The sequence below is a fragment of the Salvelinus fontinalis genome, chromosome 13, assembly GCF_029448725.1.
Source record: "Salvelinus fontinalis isolate EN_2023a chromosome 13, ASM2944872v1, whole genome shotgun sequence".
Lineage (NCBI taxonomy): Eukaryota > Metazoa > Chordata > Actinopteri > Salmoniformes > Salmonidae > Salvelinus > Salvelinus fontinalis.
Window position 1 is genome coordinate 28,777,805 of NC_074677.1, and position 23,551 is coordinate 28,801,355.

The 23,551-nt window shown below is 42.2% G+C and overlaps 1 protein-coding gene across 3 annotated transcripts; it reads left to right on the top strand.

The window, feature by feature from the left end:
* The first annotated feature begins 88 nt into the window (after positions 1–88).
* Positions 89–23,195, top strand: LOC129868370 (BTB/POZ domain-containing protein KCTD7). Of its 3 annotated transcripts, XM_055942298.1 has the most exons (7): positions 90–1,497; positions 3,110–3,211; positions 3,416–3,553; positions 4,179–4,289; positions 18,112–18,281; positions 18,473–18,651; positions 18,869–23,195. In XM_055942298.1, the coding sequence occupies exons 2-7, from the start codon at positions 3,119–3,121 to the stop codon at positions 19,243–19,245; spliced, it is 1,068 nt and encodes a 355-aa protein (XP_055798273.1). In that variant the 5' UTR covers positions 90–1,497; positions 3,110–3,118; the 3' UTR covers positions 19,246–23,195. The 3 variants fall into 3 exon arrangements, with proteins under 3 accessions (XP_055798272.1, XP_055798273.1, XP_055798274.1); XM_055942297.1 differs by having other exon boundaries at positions 89–3,211; XM_055942299.1 differs by lacking the exons at positions 90–1,497; positions 3,110–3,211; positions 3,416–3,553; positions 4,179–4,289 and adding an exon at positions 16,998–17,308.
* The last annotated feature ends 356 nt before the right edge of the window (positions 23,196–23,551 follow it).

Sequence of the window (23,551 nt, forward strand, 5' to 3'; positions counted from 1 at the left end):
TTAGACTGCTGAACAATTCATAAAAATTGCCTACGGACAATTTACATTGACCCCCCCCCCCCAACTGGTGCCCCCTGTATATAGCCTCGTTAATGTTATTCTTATTGTGTTACTTATTTATTACAACTTTTTATTTTTAGCCTACTCGGTAAATATTTTCTTCTTGAACTGCACTGTTCGTTAAGGGCTTGTAAGTAAGCATTTCACGGTAAAGTCTACACTTGTATTCGGCGCATGTGGAAAATAAAGTTTGTTTGGATGCTGGGTTGCCACGGAAAGTGTTACTTTGTCCATGCCAATCAGGAATGAGTCAGTCATGACACTCACTCCCCCCAATGGCAATTAGTGAAAGTGTGCACTCATAATTTAGCCGGACCAAGAGGTTAGGACTTGCAGATTAACATGTTGGGAAAAATATAATAATGTCACTACTCGCTACCTCCTAAACCTCTAGGTTTATAAATTGACAAATTTGCCAAACAGGTGACGTGAGTTATTCAGCCTTTCTTGAAGAAGTGCTGCACATGGTCCGAAACGGGAGTGGAAAGAGAGAGCCACTGTTATTGGGTATGGCAATGGCTGAGGTTTGATGGATTCAAAAGTGGGAGGACAGAAGGACACTGGGAGGGCGGCAGAGGTCTTTTTTCAGGCCTTATGTCTATATGTGTGTATGCGTGCCAGCACAAGTGTGTGTGTCTTTGTACGCATATGTGTGGCCATCGCACGGTGTGGCCTTTTTCCAGCACTGATGAATTGTTGTCACTAGCAGCCAGTAGATGATCACCCCACTGTAAAGCTTCACCATTTATCTGCCACAGCACGCAGACAGCAATTGAATCACATGGTCGATCACTAAGGTTACAGACTTGAAATATACATTTTCCCCTGGATGGAAGAGTGAATTAGGCCCCGGATGGAAGAGTGAATTAGGTCCCGGATGGAAGAGTGAATTAGGCCCCCCTATTGCCAACAGATGCACAATATATCCCAAACACATGTCTGCTTCTTGCTAGCAGGCATAGGAAATCTGTGGAACGACAGGGAAGCAATGTTCCGTGTGCATACTTTATTTCAAATAGTGATGCTGTTAACTTAATCTGTCTGTAATACAACCATTATAGAACTCTACAACAGGTTCCCATGGATTCCTGTTTGGATGAATTCAATCACTAAGACACATTTACTGAGTGAAACAAAAACGTCCATACCGTATTCATCAAAGGGTATGTGTAATGCATTTGGGTGGCAGTAACCTAGAGGTTAGAGAGGCGGACCTTGAGCAAAGCACTTTGTAGAAAAAGCCCATGGAGTTGGTGGAATAATCCTTTAATTCATGGCCACTTACTCAGCTGGGCCAGGGGCGCTTTAATTAGGTCAGGTGGCAATGACCGACAGATCTCATCCACATAAAAGGAGGAAAACGCCATCGCCTGATCTCGCTGCTTTCTCTTCCTTAACTCCGTCTGCTCCAGAAGTTTTGTGCGTCCATGAATCCACGTAAGTCCACCGACTCTGTTACCTTTCATCTGAACTATCTGTTGCGATCGGGAGAGTGGGCCATCAGTTATTGTTTACAGTTATTATCGCGGAGCGCGTGTAATGTGAATTGTCAATGATCGCGGCCCTACGGATCCTCATAGGCCAATTATGCAATCGATATGGTTAATATGTAATTAAATTAATTACATATACACATGAAGACAATTGAAAGGGTCACATGAGAAACGTCATTGTTTGCTAACTGATCGACTTTGATATCAGACTAAAGGGGATTATAGATTGAATGACCATTCACTGTTTGTATTCTATCATGATTTATGATAAATAGTTAAGAGCCTAAATGACTCACGAGTGATTACTATTGACTTCTAAATGAACTGGATTGTTGAATTCCCTAATTATGTTAATAATGACTGATTGTTATGATTTGATCTTTGTGATTATGAATTTGATTGGATACATGTTATTTTGTTTCCTTTTATGCAGCACAGACTACTTAGTAAATATACCACTTTATGGTTAAAGGAATTCCTGCCTCAGTCTCATCCATTCTTGTCACCTGACACGTGACCACCTGTTCACCTTCACTGTCAGTCATCCTACCTGTCCAGCTACCTACACAGATTCCACTAATCTTTCAACTTAATTGCACACAAGACCCAGGCAACACAAAAATAGGAATGGAACTGAATTGGCAGCTGGAAGGCTGCTCCTCTCTAATTCCATGTATCATTTCCTGCCGTTGTGCCCTTGAGTAAGGCACGTTTTGCATACAATTGCTCTCCATCTAGGGATGCTGCACTGCTGCTGACCGCCTCTCAACGTATGCGTGTTTTGGGAAAGGCAGAAGGCAAAATTCCGATCTAACCAATAGACAGTCCTATTCTATTAGGAATATATAATATAACATTTTTATGAATGCTTATAGCAAATGTTATTAATAGGTAATAGGAGGCACCATAAACTCATTACGCCACGGTAGTTCATGAACTATTATATGTTTTTTCAGTCCCATCTTAGCTTTTTCAAACAGGAAATCTGACATACTGCCATTGAAACAGGCTGCGTGGGTCTCCCATCAGGGGCTGGGTTCGGCAGAGATGGAAAAAGGCAGAGATGGAAACAGGCAGATGAGACTAGCCTGTGATTAATCCTACACTGACGCCTCTTTCTCTCTCTCTTTCTATCTGATCGTCACCTCCCCAGCCCATTTGCCTTGATGGGGTTGTGGACGCCCACTCTCTGCCATCGTGATTAGTGGCGAGAGAGCGTGCGCGCACACACAGCAGCCCTGAGAAGGCTCCTTTAGCCTGTCACAATGACAGGCCCACGCCACCTTGTAGGCAGCCCATCAACATGTCTTGGGAGAAGGAAAATGAGATATAACACTGTGTTGATAGATGTGTGTGTTCGTTAAATTGTGTGGATGTGTGTGTGGTGGTTGGGTGGCCAACATGTTTAACTTTTTACTTAGTTAGCTAAAATATATTCGGTGTGTCTTTCTCAATTATCGTTGGCCATTCCCAGTTGGATCACTTTGAGATGTGTTGCTGTTTAAAAATCTTTTGTCTTCTTTTGTGCTACATATACCCAATTGCTGTTGTTGAAGACCAACTCCATGGATTGTGTTATTGTAGCTGGTAGGAACACAACTAATGAGGAACTAGAGAGCATGCTGGGGAGTGACAATCCTGCCATCTTCACTTCAAGGGTGCGTGACCACACACACACACACAACGAGCCAATACACAGGCAATTACATACAATTGTCTGAGAATCATACACAATAGAAGACAAGATATCTCTCTGTTGGCGAGGTGTGGCATTCCAACTGAGTATGCCACACCTACAAGGGGAGAACTTGTGAGTGGGTATGAGTGTGTGATGACACATGAACTGTGTCTGTCTCTTCTAGATCATCATGGACTCCAACATCACCCAGCAGGCCATGAATGAGATTGAGACGAGACACACTGAGATCTTCAAGCTGGAGAACAGCATCAGAGAACTTCATGACATGTTCATGGATATGGTCATGCTGGTGGAGAGCCAGGTAGGACTCTATACACACTGACTGGCTAACACACAAATTAAGACTACACACATACCAATTAGGAAACCCTGTTAGGCTCTAATTCTCAGAGTAGAAAACTCAACGGACATTATGAAACCAAGTTTAGTTTTTCCCAGAGGGTCAAAACAGCTGCGTTCAGACAAAACGTTTCCACCACCACAAGTATGTATATATACTCCAATTTAGGCACTCCTCCTTCTCTCCAATCCTTACATCTCTTATGGATTGCCAGGAAGACGATGTGATAGGGTAATAAACCATTGTTTCTCCCTTAAGGGGATCTGACCTGACCTCAACCCCCTTGATGTCTAATCCAAAGATCTCCACCCATATCACCTATAGCAATCCTGTCACTGCCTCCTGTCTACCCAGCACATTCCAAAGCCATCTGGCTCCTACAGATAACCATTAACTTCTGATGTAAAAACCAGTCTCTATCACCCCTCAGATACTATAGTCTTACTTCTGATGTATAATGTCTCTAGGATAGCAATGTTCCAAGTTTAACCAAGAATCCTACAACATTGAAATCCCTCACTCTCCATGCTCCTCAATTTAACTTCTCTTCTCCCCCCCCCCCCCCCCCCCCACCCCACCCTACCAGGGGGAGATAATAGATCGTATAGAGTACAATGTGGAGCACTCAGTGGACTATGTAGAGAGTGCTGTGTCTGACACCAAGAAGGCAGTGAAGTACCAGAGTAAAGCAAGGAGGGTAAGTCAAATACTAACTCTCAATGTGACCTGATGTGAGTATTGTGTTAGCTGTAACGTTGCATGACGTGGCTTCATGTTGATGTGAGGTAAATTGACGGGAGGTGTCATGGTCTAATGTGCATGTCATTCCCAATATAAAGATTGCGTGATAGGTATGTGACTCAGGCCCATAGGAGTGCCTCTTTCTCCCTCCAGTGGTTCAATGAGAAGATTGTGTCATACATTAACAAGATATCATAGTTTCCCTTCGAAATTCGACATATTATGGATGAACGTCCCCCAAAAATTAAGCGTTAATTCCGCGTGGTTACAGGGTTCGTTCCGCGTGGTTACAGGTTTAAAACAGAAACAACTCAAAGGGTTAATTTTAGGTGTTCATTCTGTGTGGTTAAGGCTGTGGTTTGGGGGAAAGCTTAAAACAAAATAATTCAAAACGACACTATTGAGGTAGATACCATGGGGTATTATCAATATTCTCACGGCTTGCTAGAGCACTTTCGTAGCCCAGTGGTCTAAGCAGCGTGTTCCGGAACCGAACATCACGAGTTCACTCCCTGTACTGGGCAATCCTTTTCATTTTGGGGGGGTAAGCGAAGAGGAAGGCAAATCGTTTTTCTCAGGACTATTTCAAACATCCGAAATTGCTGTCTTTTCTAGTGATCAGTCTGTATGCAAAGCATACATAACATTTTAGATGTATAATACACCCCCTTGTGTCTGAACAGCCACAGTGCAGGATGGGATGGAAGACCCTGCTCACACAGGAGTAATGCTTTTACAGTTGTCTGTGCAATGGGGAGCCGTGCCTGTCTTCATATTGGTCAGCTCTCTTCCAGCTCCAAACCAGACTAAATATTGGACTCATAAACGCACGGTCAAAGCGAAGATGTCACATATTGATGTCAATTAATCTCTGGAGACCTCTGTGGAAAAAGTGACTAATTGGGCAATTTGCTACTGTTAATCTCCAGTAGCAAAAAAAATGCATATGTAGTGTTATAGGTGGGGAAATTAAACTGTCACAAAAAAAGATGCACAAACTGTGTTTACTTGCATTTTCAAACCATGCATGACCTTATGTGACCTGCTCTCATTGAGGTCCTCTGTATGTATCTATCTACCTTCATCATTGCTGCTGTGACAGAACAGCATGCATCAAGCCTACTGCTCTCTGCTGGGCTACATCTACATAGGTGCAGATCTAGGATCAACTTACACTCTCTAATTCCTGACCATTATTATCATAAGTTAAAGGCGTAACTGACCTAAGGCCAGCGTATAGGCCCCTTCCTGAATGACAGCCTGTACATTGTACAATATTGCCACCACTTGGTCAGATGAAGTACAGCAGGTCAAGGTTGAGAGGAGTCGCAATTTAAACAGGCAATTAAAGAATGACTCCAATATAGAGCTCACATATAGGGAATAAAACCCTTTCATATAATGGACATACACAAAATAGTCAAATGTTTAAAAAAATCTACAAACTAAAAAAGAGAAGTGGTGCATGCATATGTATTCACCCCCTTTGCTATGAAGCCCCTAAATAAGATCTGGTGCAACCAATTACCTTCAGAAGTCACATAATTATTTAAAGTCCACCTGTGTGCAATCTCAATCAATCAAGTTTATTTTATATAGCCCTTCGTACATCAGCTAATATCTCGAAGTGCTGTACAGAGACCCAGCCTAAAACCCCAAACAGCTAGAATGCAGGTGAAGAAGCACGGTGGCTAGGAAAAACTCCCTAGAAAGGCCAAAACCTAGGAAGAAACCTAGAGAGGAACCAGGCTGAGAGGTGGCCAGTCCTCTTCTGGCTGTGCCGGGTGGAGATTATAACAGAACTATGCCAAGATGTTCAAAGATGTTCATAAGTGACAAGCATGGTCAAATAATAATCAGGAATAAATCTGTTGGCTTTTCATAGCCGATCATTAAGAGTTGAAAACAGCAGGTAGGGGTTCCGTAACCGCAGGCAGAACAGTTGAAACTGGAATAGCAGCAAGGCCAGGTGGACTGGGGACAGCAGGGAGTCGTCATGCCCGGTAGTCCTGACGTATGGTCCTAGGGCTCAGGTTCTCAGAGAGAAAGAACGAGAGAATTAGAGAAAGCATACTTAAATTCACACAGGACACTGGATAAGACAGGAGAAGTACTCCAGGTATAACCAACTGACCCTAGCCCCCCGACACAAACTACTGCAGCATAAATACTGGAGGCTGAGACAGGAGCGGGCAGGAGACACTGTGGCCCCATCCGAAGATACCTCCGGACAGGGCCAAATAGGAAGGATATAACCCCACCCACTTTGCCAAAGCACAGCCCCCGCACCACTGGAGGGATATCTTCAACAACCAACTTATAATCCTGAGACAAGGCCGAGTATAGCCAACAAAGATCTCCACCACAGCACAAACCAAGGGGGGGCGCCAACCCAGACAGGAAGATCACGTCAGTAACTCAACCCACTCAAGTGACGCACCCCTCCCAGGGACGGCATGAAAGAGCACCAGTAAGCCAGTGACTCAGCCCCTGTAATAGGGTTAGAGGCAGAGAATCCCAGTGGAGAGAGGGGAACCGGCCAGGCAGAGACAGCAAGGGCGGTTCGTTGCTCCAGAGCCTTTGTCACATGATCTCAGTATATATTCAGTACAGGTGTAAGGCCCCAGAGTCTGCAACGCCACTAAGCAAGGGGCACACCAAGCAAGCGGCACCATGAAGACCAAGGAGCTTCTCCACAACTTTGTCCCTGACCTGTTTGAAGAGTACAGATCAGGGTTGGGTTACAACAAAAATATCAGAAACTTTAAACATCCCACGGAGCACCATTTCAATCCATTATTAAAACATGGAAAGAATATGGCACCACAACAAACCTGCCAAGAGAGGGCTGCCCACCAAACACACAGACCTGGCAGGAGGGCATTAATCAGAGGCAACAGAGACCAAAGATAACCTCGAAGGAGCTGCAAAGGTCCACAGCGGAGATTGGAGTATCTGTCCATAGGACCACTTTAAGCCGTACACTCCACAGAGCTGGGCTTTACGGAAGAGTGGCCAGAAAAAAGCCATTGCTTAAAGAAAAAATAAGCAAAGGCGTTTGGTGTTCGCCAAAAGGCATGTGGGAGACTCCCCAAACATATGGAAGAAGGTACTCTGGTCAGATGAGACTAAAGGAAAACATCAAGGAAAACACTGTCTGGCGCAAACCCAATACCTCCCATTACTCCGAAAACACCATCCCCACAGAGAAGCATGGTGGGCGCAGCATCTTGCTGTGGGGATGTTTTTCTTTGGCAGGGACTGGGAAACTGGTCAGAATTGAAGGAATGATGGATGGCACTAAATACAGGGAAATTATTGAGGGGAACCTGTTTCAGTCTTCCAGAGATTTGAGAATCGGACGGAGGTTCACCTTCCAGAAAGACAATGACCCTAAGCATACTGCTAAAGCAACACTTGAGTGGTTTAAGGGGAAACATTTGAATGGCCTAGTCAAAGCCCAGACCTCAATCCAATTGAGAATCTGTGGTATGACTTAAAGATTTCCGTACACCAGCAGGAACCCATCCAACTTGAAGGAGCTGGAGCAGTTTTGCCTTGAAGAATGGCACAAATCCCAGTGGCTAGATGTGCCAAGCTTATAGAGACATAGCCCAAGAGACTTGCAACTGTAATTTCAACAAAAGGTGGCTCTACAAAGTATTGATTTTGAGAGGGTGAATAGTAATGCAAGCTCAAGTTCAGTTTGTCTAATTTCTTGTTTGTTGAAAAATACTTTTTATTGTGACTCTTCAAAGTGGTAGGCATGTTATGTAAATCAAATGATACAAACCCCCCAAAAAATCAATTTTGATTCCAGGTTGTAAGGCAACAAAATAGGAAAAATGTCAAGGGGGTGTATACTTTCGCAAGCCACTGTATATCTATCAATAACTAGAAAATGACATTTTTTAAAGAAAGTGTTAAAGGAATTTTGATTCCTGTTTTTATTAACCAATTCAATTAAAACCCTCTGCCCATAAATAAGAATTTGTAAGATAATTATCAGCATAAAATGGACAGATGCCAGTCTTAAAATCAATCAATAGCGTTTATTCTCGAGAGTACTGATCATAATACATTTTACATCAGGTTATATAATAAAGATGATGTCATAGGTTTTAATGTCCAACCTCCTCTCGGATACAATGGCAATACAGTTCGAGTTCTCATTACTGTCTGCCACCTGTTAAACTATCTACAACCAACCCAAGGTCTTTCCCCTCCCTGGGTAGAGACATCATTCTAGCCTGTCTGAAGATAAACCCATTCCTTCTAACAAGGAACACATAACATTCAACATTTATGAGTTATAATTCTAAGTCAAATGTATACATATTTTAGTCATTAAACACAAAAATCCGGTAACAGAAAGTGTGTGCTTGCTCGTCTTGAAGTATTTATGGATGTGAAATCGTCTTAACTCTGCTCTCTGATTGGTTTCTTCATGATGACATCTTTATAACCATGCTCTCTGATGGTCTCTTCATAATTTCATCATAACCCTGCACTCTGATTTGGTCCCGTGTGTGTGTTGCACACTCACTGTAAGAATTCACACAACCGCAATGCTCCCTGGTATTGAGTGTAGTGCATTATATTTATAGACACTTGGCTGTCATTGTGCTATCACTCCTCAGTTCCGCTCCCAGCAGCCATGGGAGCTGTGGGAATGACTCAGTGTGACCTGTTTGTTCTTTTTCTCCCTCTGTAACACACTGAATATCTTCCTTGTGCTCAGCTAGTCTTTATATAGCACTGCCACTACAATTGTAAGGGAGTAGGTACCCTGGTACAGGGTTGGGAGAGAAACTGTGAAAAGATGCTGTAGTTGTCATTGACTACAGATGTAGTAGGTGCAATGTTTGCATAAGAAGGAATAACACACAAAGTAGAACATTCATAATAGATTTAAGTGATTTAAATTAAGATTGCTTTTATTGGTCAATTGCACACAAGGTCCAATCGAAATTGAGCTTCCATTTTAATCCAACCCCTCCGAAAGACACACATACAGGTTTTGGAGAGGTGAGGGGGGCTGCCACACTGGACGCCTGGGGAGCTGTAGTTGTGGGGTGTTAAGTCCCTTGCTCAAGGGGCACAACGACAGGCAAAGGGATCTTACTTCCTGACAGATTTTTCCCGTCTGACCCAGGATTTGGACTCTAACCGCTAGGCTACCTGCCTCCCCAAAGGCAGCAGGTAGCTTATTTTAGCAATAGATTAGAAGCAATAGGTTATTCTTGTAAATTAAGGCATGTTTTAGCTTTTGTCTGTTATCCTTAACTGAAAAAAATCACTCAGTAAATGTGGCCTTTCGGGCCCAGAGTAGGCTAATGACAGTAGTAGGCCTAGACAAGAAGATTGCAATTGTTTATACGCTAGTGAAGATAATAACTGACAGTAATGACTTGCCTGAAAGTCATTTGTCTGTTGCTGCTCACGAGGTGCAATTAGATGAGAGATTAGAAAGCAGCATTCGAGTCAGACCTGTTTTGTCACTGTTTGTCAAACATAGAGGAATTATTTTTCTAGGGTGTTAACTCTGCCTTTTTGAAGTGAACATTTTTCATTAGGGCATGCTGTGAACTGACACTGGTGTTCACATTAATCACTGTGCATGTATGCTGCCAGTATGCTATGTAAAATGAGGGCTTTTATTATCTGATTAAAAGGGTTCCCCTTAAAACTCAAAAGGGAATCATATTTGCGATAAAGATGATTAAAAACAAGTTCAGTTAAATTCACATAAAACATGTTAATGCATAAAGCTAAAAAGTAATTTGTGTTGGTCATATTTTACATTACAATGCACTTATCACAAACTCAGCAAAAAATAAACACCCCTTTTTCAGGACCCTGTCTTTCAAAGATAATTTGTAAAAATCCAAGTAACTTCACAGATCTACATTGTAAAGGGTTTAAACACTGTTTCTCATGCTTGTTCAATGAACCATAAACAATTAATGAACATGGAACTGTCGTTAAGACACTAACAGCTTACAGACGGTAGGCAATTAAGGTCACAGCTATGAACTTAGGCCTCTTTAGTGTTATTTCTACTGACTCTGAAAAACACCTAAAGAAAGATGCCCAGGGTCCTTGCTCATCTGTGTGAACGTGCCTTAGGCATGCTGCAAGGAGGCATGAAGACTGCAGATGTGGCCAGGGCAATAAATTGCAATGTCTGTACTGTGAGACGCCAAAGACAGCGCTACAGGGAGACAGGACGGGCAGCTGACAGTCCTCGCAGTGGCAGACCACGTGTAACAACACCTGCATAGGATCGGTACATCCAAACATCACACCTGCAGGACAGTTGTTGTTGCCATCCTGTACCTGTCCGAGTTACACCAGGAACGCACATCCCTCCATCAGTGCTCAGAGACTGTCTGCAAGAGGCTGGCTTGTAGGCCTGTTGTAAGGCAGGTCCTCACCAGACATCACCGGCAACAAAGTCGCCTATGGGCACAAACCCACCGTCACTGGACCAGACAGGACTGGCAAAAAGTGCTCTTCACTGACGAGTCGCGGTTCCGTCATGGTCTGGGGCGGTGTGTCACAGCATCATCGGACTGAGCTTGTCGTCATTTTTATTTTGGCACAAAGATACTTTGCAAAGTAAATAAGTAATAGTTTGCAAAATAAACAAGTGTTACGTTGTGGAAATGCACCCTAATCATATCACCATTTGTGATATGATATACAGTGGGGTCCAAAATTATTTACACCCTTAATAAAGATGAGCACAAATGACTGTATAATGTATATCTAATACTAAGCTATATTGTATACAACATTTTTGGGGGAAAGTATATTATTTTATAATACAATTTCTCAGAGATTTTAACAAGTAATAATTGTATTTCTTAAGATAGGGGTCAAAATTGTTGACACCCTTGTTTTCAATAGCTTTCAATATCTCACCTTGCAAGGATAGCGACACTGAGCCTTTTTCTAAAATGTATTATGAAATTGGAGGACACATTGGGAGGGCTCTTAGACCATTCGTCTGTACAGAATCTTTCCAGATCCTCGATATCCTTCATCTGCGCTTATGGACTGCGCTCTTCAATTCAAACCACAAGTTTTCAATGAGATTCAAGCCCAGAGACTGAGTTAGCCATTGCAAAATGTTGATTTTTTTTTTGTGGTCAATGAACAATTTCTTTGTTAATTTGGATATGTGCTTGGGTTTATTGTCTCGCTTGAATATCCAATGGCGGGCAAGTTTCTCTCCTGGCAGAAGCAACTAGATTTTGGGCTAAAATGTTCTGGTACTGGGTAAAGTTCATGATGTCATTAACCTTAACAAGGGCCCCAGGACCAGTGGAAGCAAAATAGCCCCATAACATCAAAGGTCCACCACCATATTTACAGTAGGTATGGGGTTCTTTTCAGCTTATGTGTCCTTATTTCTACGTCAAACCCACAACTGGTTTGCAGGGCCAAAGATCTCTATTTTCATATCATACAACAAATGTAAACGCCTGGAGTTCTCTAAACAGCATTGGTACTTGGATTGGAACCAGTGCTATGGTCAGATTACAGAAAAATAGAGCTCTTTGGCCACGTACAATATAGCTCAGTATTTGAATTATTTATTTTACAGACATTTTTGCTAATCTTTATCAGGAGTGTCAATTTCGGGCCCCACTCTATCACCATATGGTATATAATTTTTACTAAAGTGTTAATTATTTCATTTCTGTTCTTTTGATACACTTCCTGTCATCTCTTTAAAAACAGTATGTTCCATCTGGCTAGGAACACAGGGGAACATTTCCTTGCAAGAGATGTTGTCTGCACTGAATAATTAGGTCAACAAAAAAACAGAAGGCCTTGGTGGGGAATCCACCAGTGCAACATCACTGTACTGCACCCAGCAGTCCTCTGGCGGGATCAGCCTCAACCAACTTGACTGCACACACTGATGATGCTATTCAATCAATTCCACTAGCCAGGAGAATCTGGGTTACAAGGCTGAATTATGTTTTTCCTCTGCAAAAAGCATGTTTGTATCTTATGAATAGGAGTGAGGGGAAGCAGGGGAAGTTCTTTGTTAGTGTGGCTTCCCTCATACTGTCTGCTTCTAGCCTAATGGTTCTGCATTAATGAGCATCATTCATCAGTAAGACTGGAGAATGTTTCCTCTTGTCAAAGATCCAAGGAGTAGATCTGATGTTGTAATCAGACATGTCTGGGGCTCCAGCTAGCATGTACAGTGCATTTGGAAAGTTTTCAGTTAAATTATCCTTATCAATCTACATACAATACACCATAATGACAAAGCAAAACAACTTTTTGGGGGGGATTTTTATCACATTTACATAAGTACTCAGACCCTTTACTCAGTACTTTGTTGAAGCACCTTTGGCAGCGATTACAGCTTCAAGTCTTCTTGGGTATGACACTACAATCTTGGCACACCTGTATTTGGGGAGTTTTTCCCATTCTCTGTAGATCCTCTCAAGCTCTGTCAGGTTGGATGGAGAGCGTTGATGCGCAGCTATTTTCAGGTCTCTACAGAAATGTTAGATAGGGTTCAACCACTCAATGACATTCAGAGACTTGTCCCGAAGCCACGCCTGCATTGTCTTGGCTGTGTGCTTAGTGTCGTTGTTCTGTTGGAAGGTGAACCTTGGCCCCAGTCTGAGGTCCTGAGCACTCTGGAGCAGGTTTTCATCAAGGAGCTCTCTGTACTTTGCTCTGTTCATCTTTCCCTCGATCTTGGCAAGTCTCCCAGTCCCTGCCACTGAAAAACATCCCCACAGCATGATGCTGCCACCACTATGCTTCACCGTAGGGATGGTGCCAGGTTTCCTTCAGATGTGACACTTGGCATTCAGGCCAAAGAGTTCAATCTTGGTTTCATCAGACCAGAGAATCTTGTTTCTCATGGTCAGAGTCCATTAGGTGGCTTTTGGCGAACTCCAAGCGGGCTGCCATGTGCCTTTACTGAGGAGTGGCTTCCGTCTGGCCACTTTACCAGAAAGGCCTGATTGGTGGAGTGCTGCAGAGATGTTTGTCTTTCTGGAAGGTTCTCCCATCCCAAGTACTCTGGATCTCTGTCAGTGACCATCGGGTTCTTGGTCAACCCCCTGACCAAAGCCATTCTCCTCCGATTGCTCAGTTTTTGGCCAGGCGGCCAGCTCTAGGAAGAGTCTTGGTGGTTCCAAACTTCTTCCATTTCAGAATGATGGAGTCCACTGTGTTCTTGGAAACCTTCAATGCTGCAGAAATGTTTTGGTACCCTTCCCCAGATCTGTGCCTTGACACAATCCTGTCTCGGAGCTCTATGGACAATTCCTTCAACCTCATGCCTTTGTTTTTACTCTGATATGCACTGTCAACTGTGAGACCTTATGTAAATAGGTATGTGCCTTTCCAAATCATGTCAAATCAATTGAATTTACCACAGGTGGACTCCAATCAAGTTGTAGAAACATCTCAAGGAGGATCAATGGAAACAGGATGCACCTGCGCTCACTTTTGAGTCTCCTAGCAAAGGGTCTGAATACTTGTGTAAATAAGGTATTTCTGTTTAATTTTTTATAAATTTGCAACATTTTCTAAAATCCTGTTTTAACTTCGTCAGTATATGGTATTGTGTGTAGATGTTTTATTTAATCAATTTTAGAATAAGGCTGTTATGTTATTTTTTTTTAAGTCAAGAGGTCTGAATACTTTCCGAATGCACTATATATGGTTGCCGCTCTGGTACTGATCTCTGGATTTGTTTGAGATTTCTTTTATCATTCATCTAATATTCGATGAAAAATGTGAGCCACAATGGTCAAATGTAATAATAAATAAAAGTATTTATTAGATTATTAACATTAACATTATTAACATTTTGGTAGAAAAATTGTGATATTTCATTTGTTTGAAAATACAGTAAATCAAGACATTTAATTAAGAATCCTTGGCCAAAAGGCATGTGTGAAGTAACAGCTTCTGTGTATTGGGTGGCACATTCAGGTATTTCAGGAGAGGGACAAGAGTTGGACCCTGTGGAGATAAAAAAAAAAGTCAAAAGAACTATATTGCAGCCAAGGTTTCTCTGGTTTCTCAACAAGTGAGGGGTCAAATGTCAGACTAACCTTGTTCTCTCATCCTTATTAGGTAGACCTGGGGGTCAAGCCTAGCTCGCTGTAGACATTGTTGTCTCGTTCCTGGAGTCGTATGAGAAACATCTCACTGGCTATGTTGCCTTTCCTCCGCACACTATCAATAAGTTGGCGAGCCTTATCCGCCCTCTGCTTGTACTTCTTCTTTATCCCCTCTATCTCTCCATCGTTCAGCACCTTGTCTTCCAAGAGGTCATCCATCAGTTGGTCCAGAATGACCGTAGATGCCTTTTCAATGACTTTGGTCCTCACTCCATGCAACTGCTGAGCTGTTGACATGGAAATGTTGGTAGGCCTATAGCACTTTACTATAGGTTTGACCTGTTTACACTGCATTTACCTGGTATTAACCAGTACATTATACAGTGTATTCGGGAAAGTATTCAGACCCCTTGACTTTTTCCACATTTTGTTGTTACAGCCTTATTCTAAAATGGATTAAATTATTTTTTCCCTCATCAATGTACAGACAATAGCCCATAATAACAAAGTGAAAACAGGTTTTTAGAAATGTTTGAAAATGTATAAAAACATGTTTACTGAAATTTCACTTTTACACAAGTATTCAGACCCTTTACTCAGTACTTTGTTGAAGCACCTTTGGCAGTAAGCTCAATTTCGAGTGTCATAGCAAAGGGTCTGAATACTTACGTAAATAAGGTATTTCTGCTTTTTATTTTTAATACATTTGCAAAAATGTCTTAACCTGTTTTTGCTTTGTCATTATGTGGTATTGTGTGTAGATTGAGGATTTAAAATATATATATATTTTAAAATAAGGCTGTAACAAAATACAGAAAAAGTCAAGGGGTCTGAATATTTTTTGAAAGCACTGTATCAATGGGTAGACCTACTTTCAATTACATCAACTGTGCGTAGTAATGCTTATTTGAATGTATCTCAACGAAACAATTAATTCATAGGCTTTTGTATAATTACCATTTAACATACATTTGGTAAATGCCTGATAATTTCTGTGCCACCAAAATGCCACTTAAAACACACACACACTGAGAATTGGGCAGAGGCTGAATAAAACGAGGGTAAGGAGAGTACATGGTGTTTTGCAGATTTATTATGGCCCAGTTCTCACACCTTTCAACTGGTAAATAAATATATGTACTATATTTGTAAACGCATATAGCCTTTATACATTGTAGTAAAGGGACCTTCTTTAAATTATTTAGGAAGAATAACAAACTTGCTCATGATACAATACTGTCTGCTCTGCTGGCCTATGGCAATCCAATGTGACACGGATACACCATTTCACGGTATTTTACCTGCCAAAACTCAGCAGAGGTAGAACAAAAGTATTATGTAACTTTCCTGATTATCTTCACACGTGTAACCTATACGCTCTGCAAACCATATTGTTCCTTATCCGTAGGTGTATTGCAGATCAGTGTATCCTATACCTGTAATATTTAAAGTTGAGGAAATAAACAGACTTTTCTGACAGCAACCTTCGGCACCGCACAAAGACCTACATACAGTCCCGGTACATATTTCCTGATTTTGCGCGCACACTTGCGCAAAAGCCAAGTGAATGTGAAACTGAAAGTGGGCTACACAGCTGACCGCTAAATAATACACAGGGCAGATAAAAATGCAGAATTTTCATTAACTAATGTGCATCTTGTCACTACAGAATCAAGGGAGAGTTGGCTTATGCGGAGCTGTAGTCTTATTGACATTTAAAAAAAATACAGGGCTATCTAACACATTTAGCAAAATGCAGAAGAACATTTAGCCTAGTTTTATAGCCTGGAATAAAGTAAAGTATTGCTTAGTCATAAATGTGCAATAAAAATACACTATTTAAAAGACGGGGTGCAATGTCTAACCCATCTGAGACGTAAAGTCAATGGCCAAGACTGCGCCTCTAATGTAGGCCAAGCAAAAAGTAACAATAGACCTATAGCTAAGTAACCTAGTGATGCACGGCCAACATGACCTGTGAATATTATCACTGCTAGTATGAGGTTTACATTGTAGCAGTATTTTATGATTTGTCGTGCTATCTGGAGATAGCAACATTTGATCTTCACACATTTCTTGTTGGGCTACTATTATTCGTAGGCTATATCAAATCATTTTTTAAAGGTTTGTGGTGTTTTCTGTATAAATTCACGTTTGCTATTGGTTAGTCTCTGTGTATACCGTAATTTACGCATTTTATGAATCCGATATAAGCTACGAATTTAACGTAGGCTAAGCAACCCACTGTAGGCTAGAGTAGCCCACAGAACAGACGTTCCGTGGGCGTAGCAGTTTGAGGTTCTCGCTGTGCGTAACGTGGGCTTCTCCAAGCTACCGTATTGCAATATGTCAGAGAGGGTTAGTAGGAGTTCAAGCAAAGTAGATAAGGTAGACTAGCTCGTACCATATTGTAAGTGTCCGTCCCTATCAACTGACAGGTCCCACCCTAGGTTGATGACAGTGTTGTCCCCTCACAAGCAAACGTGGATTGTGCTTTATCCTTGGCGATTGGATTGACTTGAGTTCACCTGACTCACATTCGCAGACCTGGTGTGTGTGCATGCAGCATTATGGATCTGACGAGGCTTCTAACGGAGAACGACCGCCGCTCTCTTTCATAAATTCCAGCCCGTTACCCGTGGCTCCTTCACGGGTAAGGAGGTTCGCTCAGGAGAGGCGAGCGCTCCCTCAGCCGAGAGTGGTGGTGGTATTCTCGGCCGCAAATGAGATTGATAAACCAGGCGATGCAATGTCGAGTTCGGACTCTGCGGAGGATGATTTCCGAAAGCCAGCCACCCCCGCACCGAACCTAAATCTAGGCAAGTCTCTTCGCACCACCTTTAACGAATCTCCATCTCCAGAGGTAAGGACGAGATGGGCGTTTGTTGTTGTTTATTCTAGGAACGTTGTGGGGATTAAATGGGTTTAGGATGTGAGTGCAGTGGTGGCCATGGATATATGAATTGTCAAACGTCGCTGTCGCTGAGAATCTCCTCTTTATCTTTGCACCTAGTCTATGAATTTCAGCATTATTTCGAACGTTTCTTTCCCACGCGTTCCACCTCTGAATGATATGCCATGGATCAATCTCCACAGGCAACAGATGTATAAACCATGTAGTTATTCTTCCAGTGTGATCTTTACCCTGATTGGTTCACCACCCACACAGAGGGCTGGCTCCTTGTCCCAATTGGCTCTTATCACATGGCTGTTATTATTTGTGACAGCCCCTCGCTGGGATTGACCTTCTTTACTCGTGTCTAGGGAAGCCCTTGCTTATAGTGTCATGTCCAGTGACTGTCACTTGTGTTGTTGGGCCCAATGTGTCCTGTCAAGATCTGCCCTGTGATTAGTATATTATCCTCAGTAATCCCATCCTGTTATTGCTAGTGTTATTATGCTACTGTGGATCTTCTGCAGAGGGAAACAAAAGACAATGACATTATAATTATTTATTGTACATGTCACAGGAATATTGCTCTAATGCTATACAAAAGTAATAAAAAATATGATTATGGTGTCAATAATGCAATATGAATGAAAGATATACACTTTTTTTAACAAAAATACATGTACTGTATTTTATGCACAGATTTTCCAAAATGGATAATGCACTTATTTCTGATTTTTTTATTTTATTTTATTTTTTTACCCAATCACCTGTAGTTTCCTGAGGTTATTTCTCTCAACGTGGGCGGGACCTACTTCACCACCCGCCTGTCCACTTTACGGCGCTATGAGGACACCATGCTCGCCGCCATGTTTAGTGGACGCCATCACATTCCACGTGATGCTGAAGGTCGCTTCTTCATTGACCGGGATGGGGCATATTTTGGGTGAGCTCTCTTCAAATAGCCAGCAGCAAAAAATGCTTATTACATGCTAATAATAGTGAATGAGCATGCCAGTCCCTTATTCTACAACACTTTTGACATGAAACCGCCATTGAATGAACAGATTGAGGATAGTGGATGCAATTTTAACAAAAAACAACACATGTTTGTGTGTTTGCGTGTCCCTTGTATAGGGACATCCTGAACTTCCTGCGCGAGGGTGAACTACCTCAGAGGGATCGTGTGAGGGCGGTACACAGGGAGGCCCAGTACTATGCTATTGGTCCCCTGTTGGACAGCCTGGAGGACACTCAGCCACTCACAGGAGAGAAAGTCCGCCAGGCCTTCCTCGACCTCCTGCCCTACTACAAGGGTAACCAACACAATAATCTCACACACTGAATCTAACTGGGTCAACCTTATTACAGATAGTAATGTCGCAACAACATGCTTAAATTTATGTGACATTGACTATGGAAGTTGTTTCTATATTCAGAGTTTATACTTCAATAAAGTAGAAATGTGTCAATTAACTCCTTTAGAAAAGTTAGAACTGGAGTGAAGTTAGTTATCCCTTGTTTTGTTTCCAGATAATCTGGAGCGCATCGTGGAGATTGCCAAACTGCGGGCCATGCAGAGGAAGGCGCGCTTTGCCAAGCTGAAGATTTGCGTGTACAAGGAGGAGATGCCCATCACACCGTATGAGCGGCCGCTCTTCAATTCATTGCGCTTCGAGCGCACGGAGAGTGAGGCCAAGCTGTTCGAGCACCACTGTGAGGTGGACGTGTCGTTCGGGCCCTGGGAGGCGGTGGCAGACGTTTACGACCTGCTCCACTGCATCGTTAGTGACCTGGCGGAGCGTGGCATCACCGCCGACCAGCAATGCATCGGTGTCTGTGACAAACACCTCATCAACCACTACTACTGCAAGAGGCCCATCTACGAGTTCAAGATCACATGGTGGTAAAACAGGAGGACAAAAGATCTTGCTGTCTGAGTTGTGAGGACTCCTGTCGTGATATGGCCAACTGATCTCCTTCCTGGTCCCTCAGGATGAGAGAGGATAGGGGTAGTCAGTGTTATTCTCCCTTTTCAAGAACTGAAACCTATGAAGTGCTGAGTTTATAGAAAGGAGGGAGTCTGGCTTTTGTGCTTCTGTTTCCTAACTCAATAGTTTTGACCAATAGTTCCTTTGTGTTACATTTTTTTAACAGTATTTACCTAGGGTCTCATTGGCGGCTTCTTATTTTTTACTTGTTAAACTCTGGGAGTTTTTGTTCTCATCCAACCTTGTAGATCGGCCAAGGTTTTTCAGAAAAGGATCACGTTAATCTCATATTGTGATTCCAGTTTTGTCTGTCCCTTTGTCTTCATTCCTACTTATGCTGTTATGCATTCTATGTTGTGCGTTTCTGTGGTAACCACTTTGTTGGTCGCGAGAGAAACTGGATGCAATTAAGCAAGCTGGGAAAATATTGTTAAAGTACTGTATATAGCAACATGTAAATGTCTATTTTGTTACTGATGCTGGTCTTTGATTTATACATGATATTTTCTGTCACTTACTCTCCAGTAAAGATTTAGAAGTCCTAGATTAGAGACACCAGTAAGTGTCGATTTTTTTTTTGCTAAACAGTCTGTGATCAGCATGGCTTTGGAAAGTCATTCTCTTTTTACCATTACAGTTTTAGAGACCCAAAGGAAATTAGAGTTGAAAATCAAATAGATTAAAGGGGCATGGTCAAAGTTATTTTACTTCAGTTTCCTCTTGATGGATCCCATATGTTCTTTTAACTGGAAATGTTTATCTGGCAGTTGAAAATGGTCCATGTGCTTCCTGTAAGTAAGATTTTACTGGCCCAGAATTTCTCTCTGAAGGGGTTTCTATAGATGAAGGAACATTTTTAATGTGCTGCTAAAAGTAATTTACACTTAAAGCTAAGAACATGACATATATACTACATGGCCAAAAGTATGTGGAGACACCTTCAAATTAGTGGATTCTGCCATTTCAGCCACACCCGTTGCTGACAGGTGTATAAGGTCATGCACACAGACATGCAATCGCTATAGACCAACATTGGCAGTAGAATGGCACGTACTGAAGAGCTCAGTGACTTTCAACGTAACCATCATAGGATGCCACATTTCCAATAAGTCACTTAGTTTTTTTATTTGTTTTTTATCCCCTTTTCTCCCCAATTTTCGTGGTATCCAATTGCTAGTAATTACTATCTTGTCTCATCGCTACAACTCCCGTATGGGTTCGGGAGAGACGAAGGTCGAAAGCCACGCGTCCTCCGAAGCACAACCCAACCAAGCCGTACTGCTTCTTAACACAGCGCGCCTCCAACCCGGAAGCCAGCCGCACCAATGTGTCGGAGGAAACACCGTGCACCTGGCCCCCTTGGTTAGCGCGCACTGCGCCCGGCTCGCCACAGGAGTCGCTGGAGCGCGATGAGACAAGGATATCCCTACCGGCCAAACCCTCCCTAACCCGGACGACGCTAGCCCAATTGTGCGTCGCCCCACGGACCTCCCGGTCGCGGCCGGCTGCGACAGAGCCTGGGCGAGAACCCAGAGACTCTGGTGGCGCAGCTAGCACTGCGATGCAGTGCCCTAGACCACTGCGCCACCCGGGAAGCCCCAATAAGTCACTTTGTCAAATTTCTGCCCTGCTAGGGCTGCCCCGGTCAACTGTAAGTGCTGTTATTGTGAAGTGGAAACAAGTGGTAGGCCACACAAGCTCATAGAACGGGACCACCAAATGCTGAAGCGTGTAAAAATCGTCTGTCCTCAGTTGCAACACTCGCTACCGAGTTCCAACCTGCCTCTGGACGCAACGTGAGCACAAGAACTGTTCGTTAGGAGCTTCATGAAATGGATTTCCATGGCTGAGTTGCCAAACACAAACCTAAGATCATCACCATGTGAAATGCCAAGCGTTGGCTGGAGTGATGTAAAGCTCGCCACCATTGGACTCTGGAGCAGTGGAAACGTGTTCTCTGGAGGAATGAATCACATTTCACCATCTGGCAGTCCGAAGGACGAATATGGGTTTGGCGGATCACAGGAGAACGCTACCTGCCGCAATGCATAGTGTCAACTGTAAAGTTTGGTGGAGGAGGATTAATGGTCTGTGGCTGTTTTTCATGGTTCGGGCTAAGCCCCTTAGTTCCAGTGAAGGGGAAATGTTAATGTATAGCGTACAATGACATTCTAGAAAATGCTGTGTTTCCAACTTTGTGGCAACAGTTTGGGGACTGCCCTTTCCTGTTTCAGCATGACAATGCCCCCGTGTACAAAGCAAGGTCTATACAGAAAGGGTTTGTCGAGATCGGTGTGGAAGAACTTGGCCTACACAGAGCCCTGACCTCAACCCTATCGAACACTTTTGGGATGAATTGGAATGCCGACATTGAGCCAGGCCTATTCGCCCAACATCAGTGCCCGTCCTCACTAATCCTCTTGTGGCTGAATGAAAGCAAGTCCCCGCCTATATAGTACTCAAAAGTTCCGAACTCTCATTGGTTTGAATGGTATCAGCAATTTTTATCTTGTATTCTTTCGAAATTAACAACATGAATTGTGGTATTTTAAATACCAATTATCTCAATCATGTTTTTGCAGATAAAACCTTATAGTCCCAAGCTCTCGAGTTGACAATTCAGCAGATTTTTGATGATACTGTATATTTGCCATTATATTGACATATGCTTCAACAATTCCATCTTCTTTTGCAGCATGACATAGATTAGTCATACAAGTTTCATATGATAATTTTATATGACATGGTATTTCTACTGATTTAAATAAATTCAGCTTAAGTGCCTTTTCCTAAGGGCAACTGTTTCACTTACATGGAGCTTAAATCAGGAAACCACACAATATTTTTTTTTTCTAATCAAGGACAACTGCAGTGACACTATTGTCACCCCCCCCATGGGTTAGTTCTGTTTTCTTTCTTGTTCCCTGTATTGTTTAGTTAATTAATATTAGATTTATACAGATGTCAGATTGATATGTCCATTCAATTACATTTTCATAGAGTAGACTACAAGTTCTTGTTTTAGAGGGCTCAGGATCAAAATTATTATGTGCAATGTTTGTAAATCCATGACTTGGTTTGCAGAATGAAATACAGTATTGTAGTGTTGTAAATGTATGTCCAGCTTGGTTCTTCTGGGAATAGGACAATTTAATGCTTTATAACAGAACAGACAACACATTACTGTATGTCCAAACAACTTGGTTGTTCCGGGATAGGCCTATTAATGCTTTATAACAGACCAAACAATACAGTGTTTATTACTGGGTGTCAGTCAGGTGGATCAAGGTGGATAGTATTTTTTTACTTGTTTTGTGCTATTGATGTCATGTTACACAGGTCTCTAAGTTTGGCTTGGATAATGTGACTTTATTTTCCCTCTGTTTAACTCTATGATACTAGGCTGAGTGATTGACAACAAGTGTTAAGAGTTGCCACTTTCTTACTGTTGGGTGTCAATTGATTGGATTTTGTCAATTTTTATGAAGCCTGTCAGAGATAGAGCCTTTAATCGTTTAAAATAGAATTGCAGGGATGGTTTGAGGGTTAGAATACAATTGTATTTATTTCAGTATTTTAGGCAACTTAGACTTGAGGAACATTCCTTGCACCTTATTTAAGTTTCTCCCTTGGCTGGTGAATGTCTTTTGCAGATTCCATAGCTGGCCCATGTCTAGGCTGCTCATGGGAAAGTTGGAAAAACAATGCACAGCTTGACCAGTGGCCTAATTTTTCAAGAATAATATCTTGCTTTAACTTACATATTGCATTTGTTGTAAGGGTATGCTCTATTGTGCTAATAGTAAGTAATATTTTTTTGTTTTTATAACAAGGTACAAATACAGTTTGCCTTAGTCTGTATAGAATGATCAGTCTCTGTAGTCGTGTTTTCTTCTTCCCGGGTTGGATAATGTTCTGCATGCAATATGCCAATGGTTCAAGTTGCCAAATACAGTACTTCCATGAAATTAACCAAGCAACCTACCAAATAACTCCAGTTTCCTAAATTGAAAACATGTGAACCTGAACCTGGGATAAGTTGCTGATCTATCATTGAAACAAGGCTCATTTGTCATTCATCAGTGCAACAATTTGGCACAAGCACAACTAGACAATTTTTTTTGATTGACCACATTATGGGCAGGGTATAATCTCTAGAAGTTTGTGGTCTTACGCACATCCTTAAAAACATAGGTGCTGAGCTAATAAAGAATAAGGCCTGCAC

Bases quoted from the DNA above. Each gene is read 5' to 3' on its own strand.
- LOC129868370 (XM_055942297.1), top strand. From the start codon at position 3,119: ATGGATTGTGTTATTGTAGCTGGTAGGAACACAACTAATGAGGAACTA. The intron at 3,554-4,178 runs GTAGGACTCTAT...CCACCCTACCAG, and splicing joins TCATGCTGGTGGAGAGCCAG to GGGGAGATAATAGATCGTAT. The intron at 4,290-18,111 runs GTAAGTCAAATA...AATCACCTGTAG, and splicing joins ACCAGAGTAAAGCAAGGAGG to TTTCCTGAGGTTATTTCTCT.